The sequence below is a fragment of the Cervus canadensis genome, chromosome 7 (genome assembly GCF_019320065.1).
Source record: "Cervus canadensis isolate Bull #8, Minnesota chromosome 7, ASM1932006v1, whole genome shotgun sequence".
NCBI classification, from domain to species: domain Eukaryota; kingdom Metazoa; phylum Chordata; class Mammalia; order Artiodactyla; family Cervidae; genus Cervus; species Cervus canadensis.
Window position 1 is genome coordinate 63,422,571 of NC_057392.1, and position 17,065 is coordinate 63,439,635.

The following is a 17,065-nucleotide window of genomic DNA, read 5'->3' on the forward strand; positions in this document are numbered from 1 at the left end:
CTGTCAACAGGGTTTTTGCTCCACTTCAAAATTTTAGTAAGCTTTTTACACAGCTTGATGGAGCCTGAGTTTTTACCATGATGGCTGCATTTGTTTGGCTTAAGATTTCGTTAAGCTTCTTAAAATGGAAATACCTCTGGGACACAAATGCCCGCTGAGCAGGGAACAGCGACAGTGCCCACAGGAAGTGGTGGGACTGTGGCGGATTGGAGAAGACACCCCTGCCCCCAGGAGCAGCCTTTGCTTGGCTCAGCCAGCTGTTCACAGGCAGTGATGTGGCCTTTGTGATTTTTTTCAAAAGTAGAAATCCGCATTTGTGTGAGAAATTTCATGATTTTTAAAGCGTTAGCAACTAATCCCACAATTAAAAAAACACACAGGAACAGCCAAACAAAACACATCTGTGGGCTGGATGCTGTCCATGGGCCACCAGTTGGTGACCTTTGTGTTGGACTTGGTTCACTGGACAGCCCCCTGGTGAAAGAATTTATCACCTCTTTTGCTAGAACAGAGCAGAGAGCGGGAAGAGATGGAGGGCCTTGTTTACGGAGCTGCATGAAGACAGAGAAGGTGGGCAGGGGGAGAAGCCAGAGTGAGACCCTCACTGTTCTGAGCAGGCTGGCCCCCGGCCAGAAAGCCCTGGATGTGCTGTCTTCCCGGCAGATGGACATGAAAGACTAAGTCAGATCCTCCTTCAGGATGCTGTTAATTCCAAATGGGAGCCTGCGGAGTCATTCTTCCCATATGGAATTCATAAAGGAATGTAAAAAATATTTTCTGGGGGAATATACAATATCCCTGAGAGATAATTAAGTTCATATGAAAGCTACTAACAGGTGATTCTTTCCTAGTCATTGATTAAACAGATCTCTAAAGACTTTACCCAGGCAACATTCCTTAGTCTTATTTGTTACATTAAAAAAAAATTATAACGTGTCATCTTAGCTTGTTTAGATGGACTGAGCTCTGAATGTAAGATCTCACCGCATTGCATTGAGACTGCCCACACCCCTCAGGTGAACGGCAGAGGGGATCATCCCATCACCATGGGTTGGTAAATGTCCCACTTTTTTTCTTCCAACATTTGTCAAGGAAAAAAAAAAAAAAAAGCTTTATGTTTGAAATATGACGAATGGCACATATTTCAAGTGTACCACTTGGTAAGTTTCGACATATGTGTGTAACCATGAAACCATCACCAGTCAAGATGAGAAACATACCCATCACCTACAGCCACGAAAGTTTCCTTGTACCCTTTAGCATGTCCCCTATGCTGCTTGCATGCTAAGTCGTTTCAGTTGTATCTGACTCTTTGTGACCTATAGACTGTAGCCTACCAGGCTCCTCTGTCCATGGGACTCTCCAGGCAAGAATACTGGAGTGGGTTGCCATTTCCTCCTTCAGGGCATCTTCCGAACCCAGGGATCGAACCCGCATCTCCTGTGGCTCCTGCATTGCAGGTGGATTCTTTACCACTGAGTCACGGGGGAAGCCCATAGCATGTCCTCCAACCTCCAGGTAACCGCTTAATCTGCTTTCTGTCACTAAAGGTAAATTTGCATCATCTAGAATTTTGTTGGAATGGAATTATACACTGTGGCCTCTTTGATTTGTTCAGCATTTTTCGCTCAGCGTAATTATTTTGAGGTCCATTATGAGTACTGTGTTTATCAGTTCTGTTGCTGCATAGTATCCCATTATACAAAAGTAAGAATTTATACTTATTGATAAAAGTGTATCATATATTTGGGTGTTTTCAGTTTGGGGCTCCTTACAGTTGGGGTGCCAAGAACATCTCTGTACAAGTCTTTGTATGATTGTGTGCTTACATTCTGCTTGGTAAATAAATACCTAGAAATGGAACACCTGGGTCATATGGTCCCCTATAACTTTTTTAGGACATACCAGCTGTTTTCCAAAGTGGTTATATCGTTTTATATTCCCATCAGCAGTGCAGGAGAGTTCCAGTTCCTTATATCATCTCCAATACTGGATACAGTCTGTTGTTTTGGTTTAACCCATTCTAGTGGGGATGAGGTGGTATGCTGGTGTAGCTTTAATGTACAAGTTTCTAATGAGATCTTCTTATGTGCTTATTTGCTATGTATATACCTTCTCTGAAGTGGCTGTTGAAACTGTTAATCGTGTTGTGTGGCATTATTGAATTTGAGAGTTCTTTATGTGTTCTGGATTCAAGACTTTTATCAGATAAATGATTTGCCAATATTTTCTTCCAGCCTGGTCTTGTTTTTCATTCCTTAAACAGTGTTTTTTTTTGAAGAGCAGAAATTTTAATCAAGTTCAGTTTACCAATTTGTTCTGTTTGTGCTTGTGTGTCAGATTGTGCTTGTGTGTTCATAAAGGATTTCTATTATGCTTTCTTCCGGAAGTGTTAGAATTTAAACTTAGGCTTTTAAAAACAAATAGTTTATTTAATTTTAAAAATGGAAGTATAATTGACCTACACCACTATGCTAGTTCCAGGTGTACAACATAGTGATTCAACATTTCTGTATTATACAAAATAATCACTTCTGTTCCCAACTGTTTATGAGAACTGGGGTCCCAATTTATTGAAATATCTCCTTCCCTGTTCCTACAAAGGTCAGCCTTTCCTACCTCAGGGACGAGGAGACACACAGACCACGATGATGGAGACCCACCAGATGTGCGCAGGAAGCGGCCATCCAGTGCTGGAGAGGACCGGGCCATACTGCTGGGGTTTGCAATGATGGGTTTCTCTGTCCTAATGTTCTTCGTGCTTGGAGTAACCATCCTGAAGCCCTGCTTGCTCAGGTGAGAACAGAGAGAGGAGACGTAACATTTATCCTAGGTGTAGGCACAGTGGTAGAGGAGAGGGGAGGCTGGCTTTGCTTCCTCCAGAATCCCTGTTCCTCTCTTAGTGCTGGGAGGCAGCTGGGTGTGGAGGAAGGGGTGGTGAGAAAGTGAAAGATATTCCTTTGCTGCTCCCCTCCTCCAGCCTCCAAAGTCTTTCAATAGGGGGTCCACATATTCAATATCCCTGCAGGTAATACATTCTTTAATACACTAACATCCTAGGGAAGGAGATGAGCATGAGTTTCTGCATGAACATAACAACAATTTTTTGAGTCTGAGTTTTTGAGTTTGGTAATATCTACCTGGCACATAGTAGTTGCTCAACAAATATTAGTTTTCTTCTTTTTAAGTAGTTTCCTTATTAAACACATGTAATAAGTTACCATTAACTTAAATATATACTATATATCAAACATATATATATTTTTTTTCATTTATTTTTATTAGTTGGAGGCTAACTACAAGGAGTCAGATATGACTGAGCGACTGAACTGAATTATGATATTGTAGTGGTTTTTTGCCATACATTGACATGAATCAGCTGTGGATTTACATGTGTTCCCCATCCTGAACCCCCCTCCCACCTCCCTCCCCATCCCATCCCCCTGGGTCATCCCAGTGTATCAGCCCTGAGCCCTCGTCTCATGAATCCAACCTGGACTGGCGATCTGTTTCACACTTGATAATACATATGTCAAACATATATTTTATCCCTATATAAACTTACAGCAAGTCCATGAACGAAGCATTATTTTATTACTTTTTCACTTTATGAATGAGAAATCTCAGGCTCAGAGGGCCAAGGAAAATACCAAGGTTAATACCACTACAGAGTTTTCAGGGGCAGGACATTTGTCTACCCCTTCTCACTGTATCTATGACATTCTCTGTGTGTGGTGTGTGTGCAAATCCTTAAGGAATGTTTTCCAAGTGATATTTTAAAAAATAATTGTTATTTATTTGGGGCTATGCTGGGTCTTTGTTGCCGTGCGGACTTTTCTTTAGTTGCGGCAAGTGGGGCTGCTCTTGAGGTGTGGTGCGCGGCTTTTCATCGCTGTGACCTCTCCTGTTCGGAGCACAGGCTCTCGGGCCCCCAGGCTTGGTAACTGGCACGCGGGCTCAGTAGTTGCAGCTCCTGGGCTCTAGAGCACAAGCTCAGTGGTTGTGCAGGGGCTTAGTTGCTCCGAGGCATGTGTAATCTTCCTGGATCAGGGATAGAACCCGTGTTTCCTGCATTGGAAGGCAGATTCTTTACCACTGAGCCACCAGGGAAGCCAAGTAGAATTTAGTTCAGTACAACACTTAAAGAGCCTCTACTATGTGAGAGGCGTTGTGCTTTCTGCTTTGAGGAACACAAAGATGCAGAGGATATAGTTCTTGACCTTAAGGAGTTTACTAAAGTTAAAATATGGCAAGTTTTCTAGTGGGATTCCTCTTATGATTTGCACTTGCCTCTTAGGGAGGGTAAATGGAATGGCTAAGTTGCCTACGAGTCCTGTGGCTGGACTCCTTCCAAAGGCACATTTTCACCAGGACAAGCCAGTGGGTGGATCTTGAGTTGATGAGGCAGGAAAAGATGGTAAGATTTCTGAGTGTGAATTTTTGTGGTTATAATATTTAGGCTAATATTGCTAAAAAGTATGTTTCCCCAAACAACTTAAATACTGTTAAATTCACAGATTTCTGGGCCTCAACTTGGATCAACTGAACCCAAATCCCTAGAAGTCACAGAAACCATGTTTTAACAAATTCCTCATTCTAACAAACCCATTCAGGTGATTCTGAAATTCGAAAACCATTGATACATAGTGAGAAATACACCAGGAGGGTCATAACTGAGATGGAACTTGGTACCTCGCTGCTGTTTATCCCGTTGCAAGGTTCTTGTGCTCCTGAATCGCTAAATGCCTTCTGTGATGGGTCCTGTGTTGCTTTGAAATAGACAGGTGCCTTGGGTTATCACATTAGAAATATAGGACTAAATTTTCTAGGGAAGAAAATCATTTATTTACTTTTCCAAATGGAAGCACTCAGAGAGAAGAATCGAACTGCACTATCATCCATGCGCACATCATGGACGACTGGATGGACTGTGCATTTACCTGTGGGATGGACTGCCGAGGTCAGGGCAAGTACCCGTGTCTCCAGGTGTTTGTGAACCTCACCCATTCAGGTCAGAAAGTGCTCCTACATTATAATGAAGAGGCTGTCCAGATAAACTCCAAGGTAGTGTATATTTCATGTGTGAAAGTGCTCTAATTACAGCAACCTTTCCAGGGCAGACTGTCCCTAGCAAGGGGCAGTACCTAGGGCCATCTCTAGATAAAGCTGTTTTCTTCCCGTGAACATCTCAATAGTGACCCAATCAGGATAAATGAAGCTAAAAGCATTCCTGGAGGAAAAATGGGATATATAGAAAAGAGAGTTCATGTTGGTGTCTGGAATTTAAAGACTTGAGACAGTGAACAAAATTATTTGTAAGTAGTCTTAACTTATTGTTGGGAGATCCCATTCCTCATTGTATTGAAAATGTTAAAATGAACTTACAGCCCACCTTAAATCAAACAAGTAATTATTCTTATCAAAGAAATTTAAAGATTATCCTTTAAAGGATACTCAATAGGTTCATATGATTTAAAGAGTACATTTTCACCTAACTATAAAAAGTTGACTTAAATTAGTTGACATTTTACACTTCTTTGTGTTTGCTTAAGCACTCGTTTCAATCTGGTGATTTGTTTTGGATGCCATAACCTTTAAGGTCTCAAATGTTTTTGTAGGCTGATGGCAGAGTGTCTTGAATGCTTAGTGGATATGGTGATAAACCCAGTGTCTCTATTCCCACGTCTTTGTTTAGTGCTCAGAAATGGCCAGTTCACTATTTGCCCTCCTGGCACCCCTTCCCCATGAGCTATGTAATAGGTCTTGTCACCTTGGGAGATTAAAACTCGTAATAGCTTCAGTTGTGAAGCGATTTCAGAATTAAAGCTTTTAAGCGCTTGATTTCAGAGCCAGCGCCCTCATTTTTCTTCCTCCTCCGTATTCCTAGTGCTTCTACACACCTAAGTGCCACCAGCATAGAAATGATTTGCTCAGCGGTGCTCTGGACATAAAGGAATTCTTCGATCACAAAAATGGGACCCCGTTTTCATGCTTCTACAGTCCAGACAGCCAATCCGAAGATGTCATTCTCATAAAAAAGTACGACCGGACGGTGATCTTCCACTGTTTCTTTTGGCCTTCGCTGACCCTGCTGGGTGGCGTCCTGATAGTTGGCATGGTGAGATTAACACAGTACCTGTCCTTCTTGTGTGAAAAACACAGCGCTGCATTCAGAGATGAGGTAAGTGGCAAAGTTCCTTACACGGCACAGCATCAACGCAGACTGTGGCGTGTGGGGAGGAGCGAAGGAAGGAGCGGAGAAACCTTGAGGCGGTGGCCAAATTCAAGTCCTGGCCCTCAGGGACCTGCAGGGTCTGCACTTGAGGACCTGATTATGCCTCCTCGCAAACTAACCGGGTAGAAACAAAGCTTGGTTACTTCATGTGGGAAAGAAAAATGTTAAAAAGTCTCATTGTGTATTCTCTTCTATAAATAAATATAAATCCACCATCTTTTCTATTCCAAATCTCTCCACATGAGCCAGGGAAGCACCTTTTGTTTCCACAGGGTAAAAGGAGCTCACGGTCATTGTGCTTCGTCTGGTATCAGCCCCTGCTGGAACCTGTCACTGTCGAAATAAGTGATGCAAGTTTCTAACCTGCTGAACACTGAACAGGCAGTCTAGTTCCATGCAATGCAGTGTACATTAAAACACTTGTCAAAGAAGTCTTAGTGAAGAGCAGTTCATACACTATAGGAAGATAATAATCTGGTAATTTCAGAAAATATGGACCTACCGTTTTACCTCATCATCCATGAGAAAAGAGGAAAGCTGCTGCCTGGGAAATTCACTCAGCTTAGTGTTACTGGTACTTAACCTTGCCATGTACCATGTGATTTTTCTTTCAGAAACATTTCTTTCTAGTTAATTATGATTCCCATAAGTTCATTTTGCTCTTTGTGTACACTCTGGAGGGAGTGGGAGAGGTGGCTAGAAATGTTATCAAGTTAGGGAGAAGCTGTACCGCATAGAATTTAACATTCATCTCAGATAATCCGCATCATAGAAAAGTCCCACATGGATAGTCACAATTGTCCGTACTTTAATTAATGAATCAACCATGGTTATGAAATAGTATCACAAGACTCTCCCAACAAGTGCTTTTCAGATTAAACTGAATATGAGTTGAAAACAGACTTCATTTTGAAAACCAATGTTCCTCAAAGTATCTTTACAATTTTACTAAAAGATCTTACATCATGGACAATAAAAAGGACGACTTTTGAAGCAACTCTGATACGTAGATGTAATCAAAACAAACTTTGATTCTCAGCCAATTTAATGCCTTTTTAGCAATAATTGCAAGTCACACATTATTAAACAAACTGAATAATAGAGCAATATTGACTTGACCAGCAGTGAACAATTTGGGTATTTTCTCCTCCTTCTAGTGTGGAACAGTGGAGAGAACATGTGTCTCAGAGTACAGCTTTTTAAAATTGGTGGGCCGTAATTACAGCTTTTGAGATATGTGTCCTTGGGCACGTCAGGGGAACTGAGCCTCTCTTCTCATCCGTAAGATGGGGATGGGTCTTTTCTTTCATGAGGTTATTTTTAGGGAAAAAAAAGGCAAATGTAAAACACCTAGGTTGGTTTCTGGTACCTAGTAGATAGATAACAAAACTTTTGCTAAGTTTCAATTTTTAGTTAGCCTTATTGCTCTTCTGGGTATGTACCCAAAGGAAATGAAATCAGTACCTTCAAGAGATCTGTACTCTCGTGTTCACTGCAGCACTACTCACAACAGCCAAGATGTGGAACAACCTAAGTGTCCATCGACAGATGAATAAATTGTGATATATGTATATATATATATATATATATATATAAAATGTGTGTGTGTGTGTGTGTACACATACATACAATGGAATATTTTTCATCCTGAGAAAAAGGAGATCCTGACATTTACAACAACATGGACGAACCTGGAGGGCATTATGCTAAGAATAATCCAGACACAGAGAAGAAAAAACTGCATTTCACTTATATGTGGAACTAAGAGAGTCAAATACATAAAAAGCAGAGAGCAGAATGCTGGTTACCAGGGGCAGGGTCGGGTAAATAGGGGAGACATTGGTTAAAGTGTACAAACTTCATTATAAGATGAATAAATCTCATGATCTAATGTACAACATAATGACTATAGTTAATAATACTGCATTGAATACCAGAAGTTTGCTAAGAGTTTAGGTGCTCTCATCTCACACACACACACACACACACACAAAGGTAACTATGTGAATGATACATTAACTAGCTTGACTATAGTAATCATTTTACTATGTATATGTATATCAAATCACCATATTGTAAACCTTCAGTATGTACAGTTCTTATTAAAAACAAAATAATTCAACCAGTCTTGGTACCTTTTGTTGGACAGCTGGAACAGGGGCTGGGGTAAGGAGCTGCAGGAGCCGATTCCTCCCCACTTTTTCTTGGCTAAGTGTGATATGTATCTAGAGTTCAGAATATGCTATTTAGAAGGCTGTAGTAGACTATTTTGTATGCCAAAGACTTCCTTGTAATAAAATATATGTATGCATACACTTTTTAAGTCATTCCACAAATTGAGATTCTCTAGATTTCTTAAATTAAGGTCACATATCTATTCCATTTCTTACTAAGTTTGACACCCACCTAACAATATGCAGTTGGATTTTTCTAACAAATTAAAAACCATCAGAAACCTAAAGCGTATGAAGTGTGAAACCTGAAGTGTTTCAAATAATATAGTTTTCCATTTATATAGTAGCTACTTGGCTCATTTCAGGAAAGAGAGACATTATGCTTGAAGAACAAAGTCAATTTACAACGTTAACTCAAACCATTTGGCAAATGAAAATTTTAGCAATTATTTGCTGTGAATTGCTTAGAAGCACTAAATATCAATGCCCATGTGCATTACTGGTCCAAGAAAAGCCCAGACTTACCTTTTGCAAGGTTTATGATAGCTGAATGCAAAACCAGTTTGCTTCTAGATGAACTTCACTTTTAGGTTCTGGTCATCAACTGACTTGGGAAAAAGTCTGTCCACACATACAGACACATTCATACATGTATGTGTACACATGTATCTCTGCTTAAAATACAAGCATATAATTCTTCATGTTTAAAGGAAGTTAATATTTAAACTGATATTTCTCCAATATTCATCATTTTACTGTGACAGAAAAATTGACTTTTAAGGCATAATAGTTTCAGGTTTTCTATCAACTATACTTAGTCATCATTGATAAGAAAAATTCAGCTAAATTTTGATTATTACCAACAGTGATTTGCTGTTAAGTATTAAAAAGATGGTTTGTTGTTAAGTATTAAATGGCAAAAGTAATTATCACAGTTTTTTTGTTCAACATATAGTACACTAAGGACTGTTTGGACACAAGTTAAAGTAATTGTTTTTTTTTTTAATAAACAGCGTGATGTTACAGACTGCAAAGTTAAAGCAGACATTGACAGTTTCTGATGAGCACAAACAGTAAGTGCAGTCACAGGCCAAACTTCTTGCCAGGAAGAGCACGACTGGGACGAGGTCTTAAATCTAGTGACACTGTTATTATTCTATATTCTCAGTACAGTAACACATGCACTTGCTGTGTCAAATACTTTTTTGGGCCATCACTGAAAGAACACTTAAAAACATTTTCCTCCTAACTAATGTGGTATACTACAGGACTCTTAACTCAATGAAAGACAAATATAGATAAATAGATTTGTGACAATAAATGGGGCTAAAGAGGGTGATGGGAGCTCCTTTTTGAAGCTTCCAAAGTCAATACTGGAGGTGTCAGTAGTCTCTGGTAGTGTCACATTCCCAAGATGTTGAAGTGTTATGTTCTAAAAGGATACATTCTTTTAGATTTTATTCAACTGAAATAAAGTCTTAGGACTGAACCACACTGAAAACATTAACTGCATTTGAAACTTTGGTTCCATAGCCAAAAACATTTCTAGAAATCATGAAGGCCAAGCTCTCCAATAGGAATATAAATCTGATAAGAGTTTTTTTCTTATGAAATCAATGGCTAGTGACCACATTTGGAAATCTGCACTAGAATTAAAGAGGTTAGTCTTATTAAAGATTCTGAGAAAATAATAGAACAGTGAAGGTTCTGCCTCCTTGCTATCTTAGAAGGATTAACAAAAGTAAGAATCACCAGAAATATACATGGCTCTTAGCATAACCACAGAATTATTATAGTGAGAGATTAAATAATATTTTAGATAGATTAATAAACTTAATGCTTACAAAATGCATTATCCTTCCCATACTTACCAACAGGAGGACTGGAGTCAACTGTTGGTAGTAAAAACCAGCTACCCACCTATGCTAGTATGTACAGTGGACTGATCTTTTTTCTTTGTTGCTAAAACGCTTAAATGTAGTTGTGTAAAAATTAAGTCATAAGATTTTCTTATGGCTCATAACTATCTCTTTATGCTAACTAGCATGGCTGAAATATAAACATAACTAAAACCAAGCAAAAGGAATGGCGCTGCATTGACAAAAAGTGCAAACCCTTACTCAAGTGAAGTCCTTGGACGAAATAAGCTTGTAAAAACTAACATCCCAACTTGGGAAACTCCGAATCGATTCTAAACTCTTCTGAATTTTAGAACCTTGATGTTTACACCTTTTATAAATGATGTCTCTTGACTAGGGTTAGCAAGTACTGTGTATACAAATATAAATGTCTGCAAATATACACACATCAATTTCAATAACAATAAAAAAAATTTCAAATGCTAAATTCAGGAATCTAGTACCATGAACCCCCTAGCACTACTGCCTTTCCCAAATGGCTGGAGCAATGATTAAATTTTAATCCAAATTTTTTCTAAATGTATCCAATGCCATTAAAAACAAGACATGCCAACTCTGACTTTATAAATCTAAAATACAGTGCTCTGCAAATTTCTGTAATATCAGAGCCAAAAGTATTGAATTGTGACTCATCTACTTTTTTTCCTTATTAACCTTCTGAGGTAGAATTACCCATCCAATTTTATCAGGACCATAGTTATCTTGAGCTGAACCCTATATTCTTTTCAGAAAGTGAAAATAACTCTTAAGAGAAAAGAAAAAAGGCTTCCCAGGCCATGGTACATAAGATACATTTACAATTTTTAATGTGATAATTAAAAAATAAAAATGGTCTTTATATTTTAAAAAACAGCCCAGCTGCATTATTCTCTATCACCAAGAATTATTATCTGAAGATTCTGTCAGTGCTGATTTGTATAGCTCAGCCTTCACAATCCCATCCTTGAAGAAGAATTAACTCCCTCATGGTGTGCACAATATATTCTCACAGCTTTCAGCCTTCTCTTAGTGCCCGATCCGAGCAGGACGGATATGAAGAATGTAACTCATTCAAGCAACTCCTCCCTGTTCTGCCCCCTCCCTTCACATTCCCCTCTTCTCAAAAATATCTGAAGTATGAAAGTTGTTTTTAAATAGTAGAAGCACCACAATCCATTAACACCACATACGGTCTTTAAACTGAAATATTTTAGTGATGTCTTGGACATCAAAATCAATTTTTAAGATGGATTCTGAATGTGTGGGTCCAGCCCAGGTCTGCAGTTTGTGCAGATATAGAAACAAAAGGAATTTATAACGTTCAGAAAAAGTTAACTTGCTATGTTTAAAATAATGCTAGAAATTATATTTCTTCAAAAGGTGGCAAACATGAACTACTGATCAGGATATGAATTAAATGGATTTACAAATCATTAAGAAACAAATCCAAGTTTATGTACTGTGAAATTTCCATGGTGCCTTTAAAATAGATAAGCTGCTCATAAATTTTTTTTAATAAATGCCAAATCACTAGATTTTTGATGGAAAAAGAATACAGATGGACTGTGTTTTACCTATGTGAAAATCACCAATCCATTTAAAATAAAATCCAAGAGGATATATACATTCTAATCAAGTATTTGATTATTTTCCTGATTAATAAGAACTACACTTTACACAAAATACTTTATCAGCAGCTGTTTTCTTCAAAAAAACCAATAGTCATAGTTTCACAGTTGAAAAAGTTACACATTAAAATATTTTACAATTCATTATATATTCACCAGGTTCCCATTTCCTAAAGGGCTTATAATATAAAGCAGATTAGAAGGGAAAACCTCAAAAGTTGATTACCTTGACACTAAGTTTTACAGAGGACACTAAGAACCACAAAAAGCTTAGGTTCTATCATAAAATAGTGACCAAATTCCATTCGTCTTTAAAAAATCCAATTAGAAACATCTTTTTTAAAAAACCAAATTCTACAACATGATTAACAGATTTCAAATTAACAGCATTCTGAAAGTCTTCAAAATAAATGATTTTATATAGCTGAAAATATGATAAAAAGTTAAAGCATGATTTTCAAATAGTTGATTATTTCTTGCGAGAATGTGTTTAAATTAAATTTTATTTTCTTTAAACCTATTTTTCTTTTCTCCAAAATAGTCATTAAAGGAAATATTGCTCAAGTGACCAAATGAACCTGTCAAGTCAATAGTCAGTTATACCACATTCAATGACAAGGACCGCTGGTCACAGAAACTGGCCAATAGGAACTGATCTCTGATACTGAAGTACCTGGAAGTAGCTATATTATCACTGACTTACTTGAAACATATCCTAGTCATCCCACGTAGCATCTAATTCAATTTTTGGTTCCTTGCTTTCTGAGTACTACTTGTCCCCCTTTTCCTTGTTTTTAATGCTGTTTGCATAAACTCTGCTTGGCTATGTTTGAAATATACTTTGTTTTTAGCTAGTTCACTTAATCTATAGTCTTTATGGAATCTGTCTACATTTCATCCAATGGAATTAATTTGGTTGTAATAACTCTTAAAATTTGGGATAAAATAAGCTATGTGGCTTGTCTTTTAGTGGCAGAGAGGTCCTAGGGGAAGGGACTAACTGGACTGATGTGAAAAATGCAAAAATTATATTGACTTTGTACAAGGAAGCTCAAAGCTTTTTTGGCACTCAGTAAAACACAGTTAGTTCTCTGTTAAAATCTCAGTTTCCACCATCAAAACTTCTTTCGAAGTTGTACTATTTCACTGAGCTTTCCTGTAATTAATCCCTAAATCAGAAAATACTGGGATGTTAGTATGTATTAACTGAATAAATCTAAAAGACAAAAAACATTAATCACAAAATTTTAATAAGTTTGAAATTTCCGATATCTGCAAAAGAATCTATCTGGTCTCCTGCTTAAAACAGTTTAAATTCTCCTTAACTATTCCAAGACAGTTTAGAGAAGTTTCCCTAATTTTCAAATTAATCTTTCTTATTGGCAATATTATGTACACACTTTAGTGAGGTACCTAAGTCTCCAGTAATTGTGCCCTTTAAGGGTTCTAAAATAGCCAAATATTAAGAGTATCTGTATTAGAGTCCCTGTTTATTATCCAAGACTTCTATATAGGTAACTGATTTCATAAGTGGATATTTTTAAGTGATGCTGTATACAATATGCACTCTTCATAGAGTTGTACTCCAATAATAAACCTAGTCTAGAAAACTGTCAGTAAATTATTGCACTTTTTCTGGTGTGGCACCTGGACATTTGCTAAAGCTATTTTCTAGGGCATTAATCATTCATTTCAAATACTCAGTAAAATATCAGATTGTAGAGTGATGACTAGCTTGAGCCCCTACATCCAGGGTTAACGTTTTTCAAAATGTTTAAGGATGTATCTTGTGCTCAAATGCTATTTAATAAAGTTGGAAAGTGAGCCCTGATGACTCGGAAATGGGACATGATCTTAAAATGGTTTAAGGTCCTAATTTTACTAGGGAGATATTGAGTAAATAGCCTAAAAAGGTAAAAAGTTCATGATTTCTATTGCCCTTATTATAAAGTATTATTCATGAGCATACCTGGGTAGAGGAGTGAAGCAATTAGGAAGACAGTCTAAACTGTGTTAATTTGGCAACTAATTTCATATGACTGAGGCATTCTCAGCTATAAAAGAGGATGGAAGATGGGCGATTCAAGTGAAAACAGAAGAAAATAAAAGGAAAGAGGAGAACTTTTAAATCTGTTTTCTTTAAGTAGTTATATACTAGTCATTGGTATGAGATAGTGCCTGAACCTTACCCACAGATCAAGAAAAAAGCTGACCATGCTGCTACAAACAATAAAAAATTTGGGGTGCAAAACAATGCATGACTATGGGACAGATCATGTAAATAAAGAATATATATTAATGATAGTTTCTATAATATAAATAGCCTTTAATAAAAAAAATAATCTTTTTAATAACATTAATACTCACTTCTATTTTCTGGAAAACATGCATGAAAAATGTATTCAATTCATTGCAAAAGGAGAAAAAAAGTCAATCTAAGGTGAATACTGTACAATTCTGGAGCAAGAATTATCCCTGCTCATTCTTTCTCTACGATGATTATTTTACTTTGTGGGAGCCCAGAATTTCCCTGGGAAATAAGAATCAGATTCTTGTAAATACTGTCCAGGAAAAAAAACAAAATACCACCTTATAACAGGTCTCATTTGTGACTGCTTCCCAAACTTTGCAGATAAGACCCCAAATCATCAAAAGATTTGATTTATTAAAAAAGAAAAGTCTCTGTTGAAATCTCAAGAGTCCCTTACACCCCAAGCATTTGTCTTCATCAAACAAGAAGTCAAAAACCCACTTCAAACTATAAATTGAACAGCAATGGAAAAAATAAGAAATTTTCATTATTTTCCAATCTTAAAGTAATTTAACATCAAACTCCAGTTTACTTGGACCTAATGCAATAATAGACTTTGTTGTGTCCACATTTCAAAACAGAAAACATTTGCAAGACAAAAAGAGAACATCATCCTTTTTCCTTCTCCATCATTTCTATATATTTTGGGGGTTTTTTGTTTTGTTTTTTAAAAAAAGATACAAACAATCTTTAAAGTTTACCTTTTTGGACTTAAGGCATAACATGAAATTGCGCATTATTCTAAAGCTTAATTTTGAAATGAACTAGTTTAGTGCTATCAAACCCTGTTTGCGTTTACATTATTTAAATTATATAGTATTTTATTTCTGTTCTTGCTGTAAATTCTAATGCTGTTCATGGATTGTGCAATTCCTATGCAATCAGTCTTTGCCTGTTGACAGTTATTAACAGTGCAGTATAGAATCCAGATACTGAGCTTTTAGTTTCTTAGTTATCATTTCAGTTCAAAGCATGCTGCTTAATTGTGTGGAAGATCCAATCCATTTTTGTTGTCCAGCCACCATGGTGTGCATCATTCATTTGTTTCATGAAATATTCCAAAGCCTCTTGCTCAGTTTTATCTAAAGCTAGGGTCTTTCGAATGTATGCAATATCATCAAAAGATTGTAGTTCTGGCATTCCAGAGCCAAGCATCATTGAGAAAAGATTTATGAAGAGATTGGCATGCTGCCGAATAGCTAGATAAGCCTTGTAACACATCTCCTGAAACCTACAAGTAATAAGAACAGTTTGGTCAGTATGGAGTAAATCCTGTTAATACCTTCAGGTCTCTGCTCAAATGTCACATAGTTATAGAGGCCTTCTTAGACAAAACTATAACATATAGCGTTCTTCTCCCTATTCCTCTTAACAACACTTTCTATTCCCTGACCTGACACTAGAATGTGAACTCTGTGAGTCCACAGGGAGTCTGTTTACTGCTGTCATCAACCCCCAAGATGATGCCTAGCACATTAGAAATAGAATAGGGATTTATTAAATGCATGAACTGGTCTATACGAAAGCCTTTAGGGTTAGGTTAGGGCCAGGACTAAGCTATAGATAAAAGAGAATTTTATAAAAGGTTTTTAAAAGTACATTAAGGTTTTCAGATAGACTAATGATACTCCCTAAGGTGGTAAGAAAAATTATGAACAAACATGGTATTCATGGCTGACTGAATTCCTCACACTGTATGACTAAAAAGTATTGTATGTAGCACACTATCCATGATTTGTTAATACAGAGAAGGTGGACTCCAATTTTTAAGCAGCAGTAAAGAAAAACTTCTACTGTACAAAGAGTTTAAAGATCACTTCCTTTTTAGGCCTTAACTAATTCAATAAGTTAAACTGGTTTTTCTTTCCATTTCCTTCACAGCATTACACAATAAACACATAAAATATTCAGTTTATACTACAATGTTAATATAACATCTATTATTTTAAATTGCTTGAAAAATATCAATTGCATATTAGCAAGAATTCTTCAGCTTGTGCTTTTGATTTCTTCTGCTTACCTCTCAAATTCTCTTGTCTTTGTGCATTCTTGGGCTCCTTTACTAATCACTATTAAGAAATCTTGTGTCAAAACAAATGGCACACGCTCTCGTTTATAACCAAATTTTTTCTTCTTGTGATCCAAAAAGTGTCCAAAATCTATATGAAACAGCTTTCAAAAATAAGAAATTATGTTAGTTTGACAAATGCAGAAATACAATGTCCCGAATTAGTAAATTTAAGAATGTCAACATATTTAAAAAGAGGAAACTATTACTTGTCCATCATCTTTAACCATGATATTACTATTGTGACGATCTCCAATTCCCAAAATGAAGGTGGCAACACAATATCCAGCACATGATCGTGTAAACAGATCGATGGCTGCATCATATCTACAAAGAAATAAGCATGTGTTAGTAGGGAAGTACAGAATGATCCAGTCCAAACTGGGAAAACATGGTCAGAGTCGCTAGTGAAGTCTGTATTAAAACAATGAAAACAATCACTGACATTAGGGCAAGGAAATAATTATGTTAAAAAATCTGATGAACTTTAGGATTCTGAAGTTATCAAAGGTATCTAAGAAAACTTCTAGATATTCTCTGACCAAAGCATAATTCTTATAGTGAAAAAATACTTAGCGTGCCATTAAAATAAAATTTTTGAATCATTTTAACAATGAATAGGGAGTACAATTTTTCATTTTAATTTTTATTAATTTAATGTTGATTTAACATTAACTTCTAACAAAAGAATAAGCATTAAGAAAAACAGATTTTAGATTCCTGGATTTCACCAAATTATAAGCAATTCTGA

General features: G+C 36.8%; 2 protein-coding genes across 4 annotated transcripts in view; one reads left to right on the forward strand and one right to left on the reverse strand.

Annotated features, from left to right (window-relative positions):
• KCNMB3 (potassium calcium-activated channel subfamily M regulatory beta subunit 3) overlaps nt 1–6,452 on the forward strand; it is a 67,864-nt gene extending 61,412 nt beyond the window's left edge. For all 3 annotated transcript variants that reach the window (XM_043473681.1, XM_043473682.1, XM_043473680.1), the window contains 3 exons: nt 2,605–2,796; nt 4,866–5,064; nt 5,888–6,452. In XM_043473681.1, the coding sequence (XP_043329616.1) occupies nt 2,605–2,796; nt 4,866–5,064; nt 5,888–6,361 (865 nt within the window). In that variant the 3' untranslated portion in view covers nt 6,362–6,452. The remainder of the gene's footprint in view (nt 1–2,604; nt 2,797–4,865; nt 5,065–5,887) is intronic.
• A 2,938-nt stretch (nt 6,453–9,390) lies between these two features.
• The window catches only part of PIK3CA (phosphatidylinositol-4,5-bisphosphate 3-kinase catalytic subunit alpha), an 85,342-nt gene continuing 77,667 nt past the window's right edge, over nt 9,391–17,065 (reverse strand). Inside the window, exons 19-21 of the mRNA XM_043473676.1 lie at nt 16,524–16,641; nt 16,267–16,418; nt 9,391–15,477 (exon numbers count right to left, since the gene is read on the reverse strand). Of these exons, the coding sequence (XP_043329611.1) occupies nt 15,207–15,477; nt 16,267–16,418; nt 16,524–16,641 (541 nt within the window). The 3' untranslated portion in view covers nt 9,391–15,206. The remainder of the gene's footprint in view (nt 15,478–16,266; nt 16,419–16,523; nt 16,642–17,065) is intronic.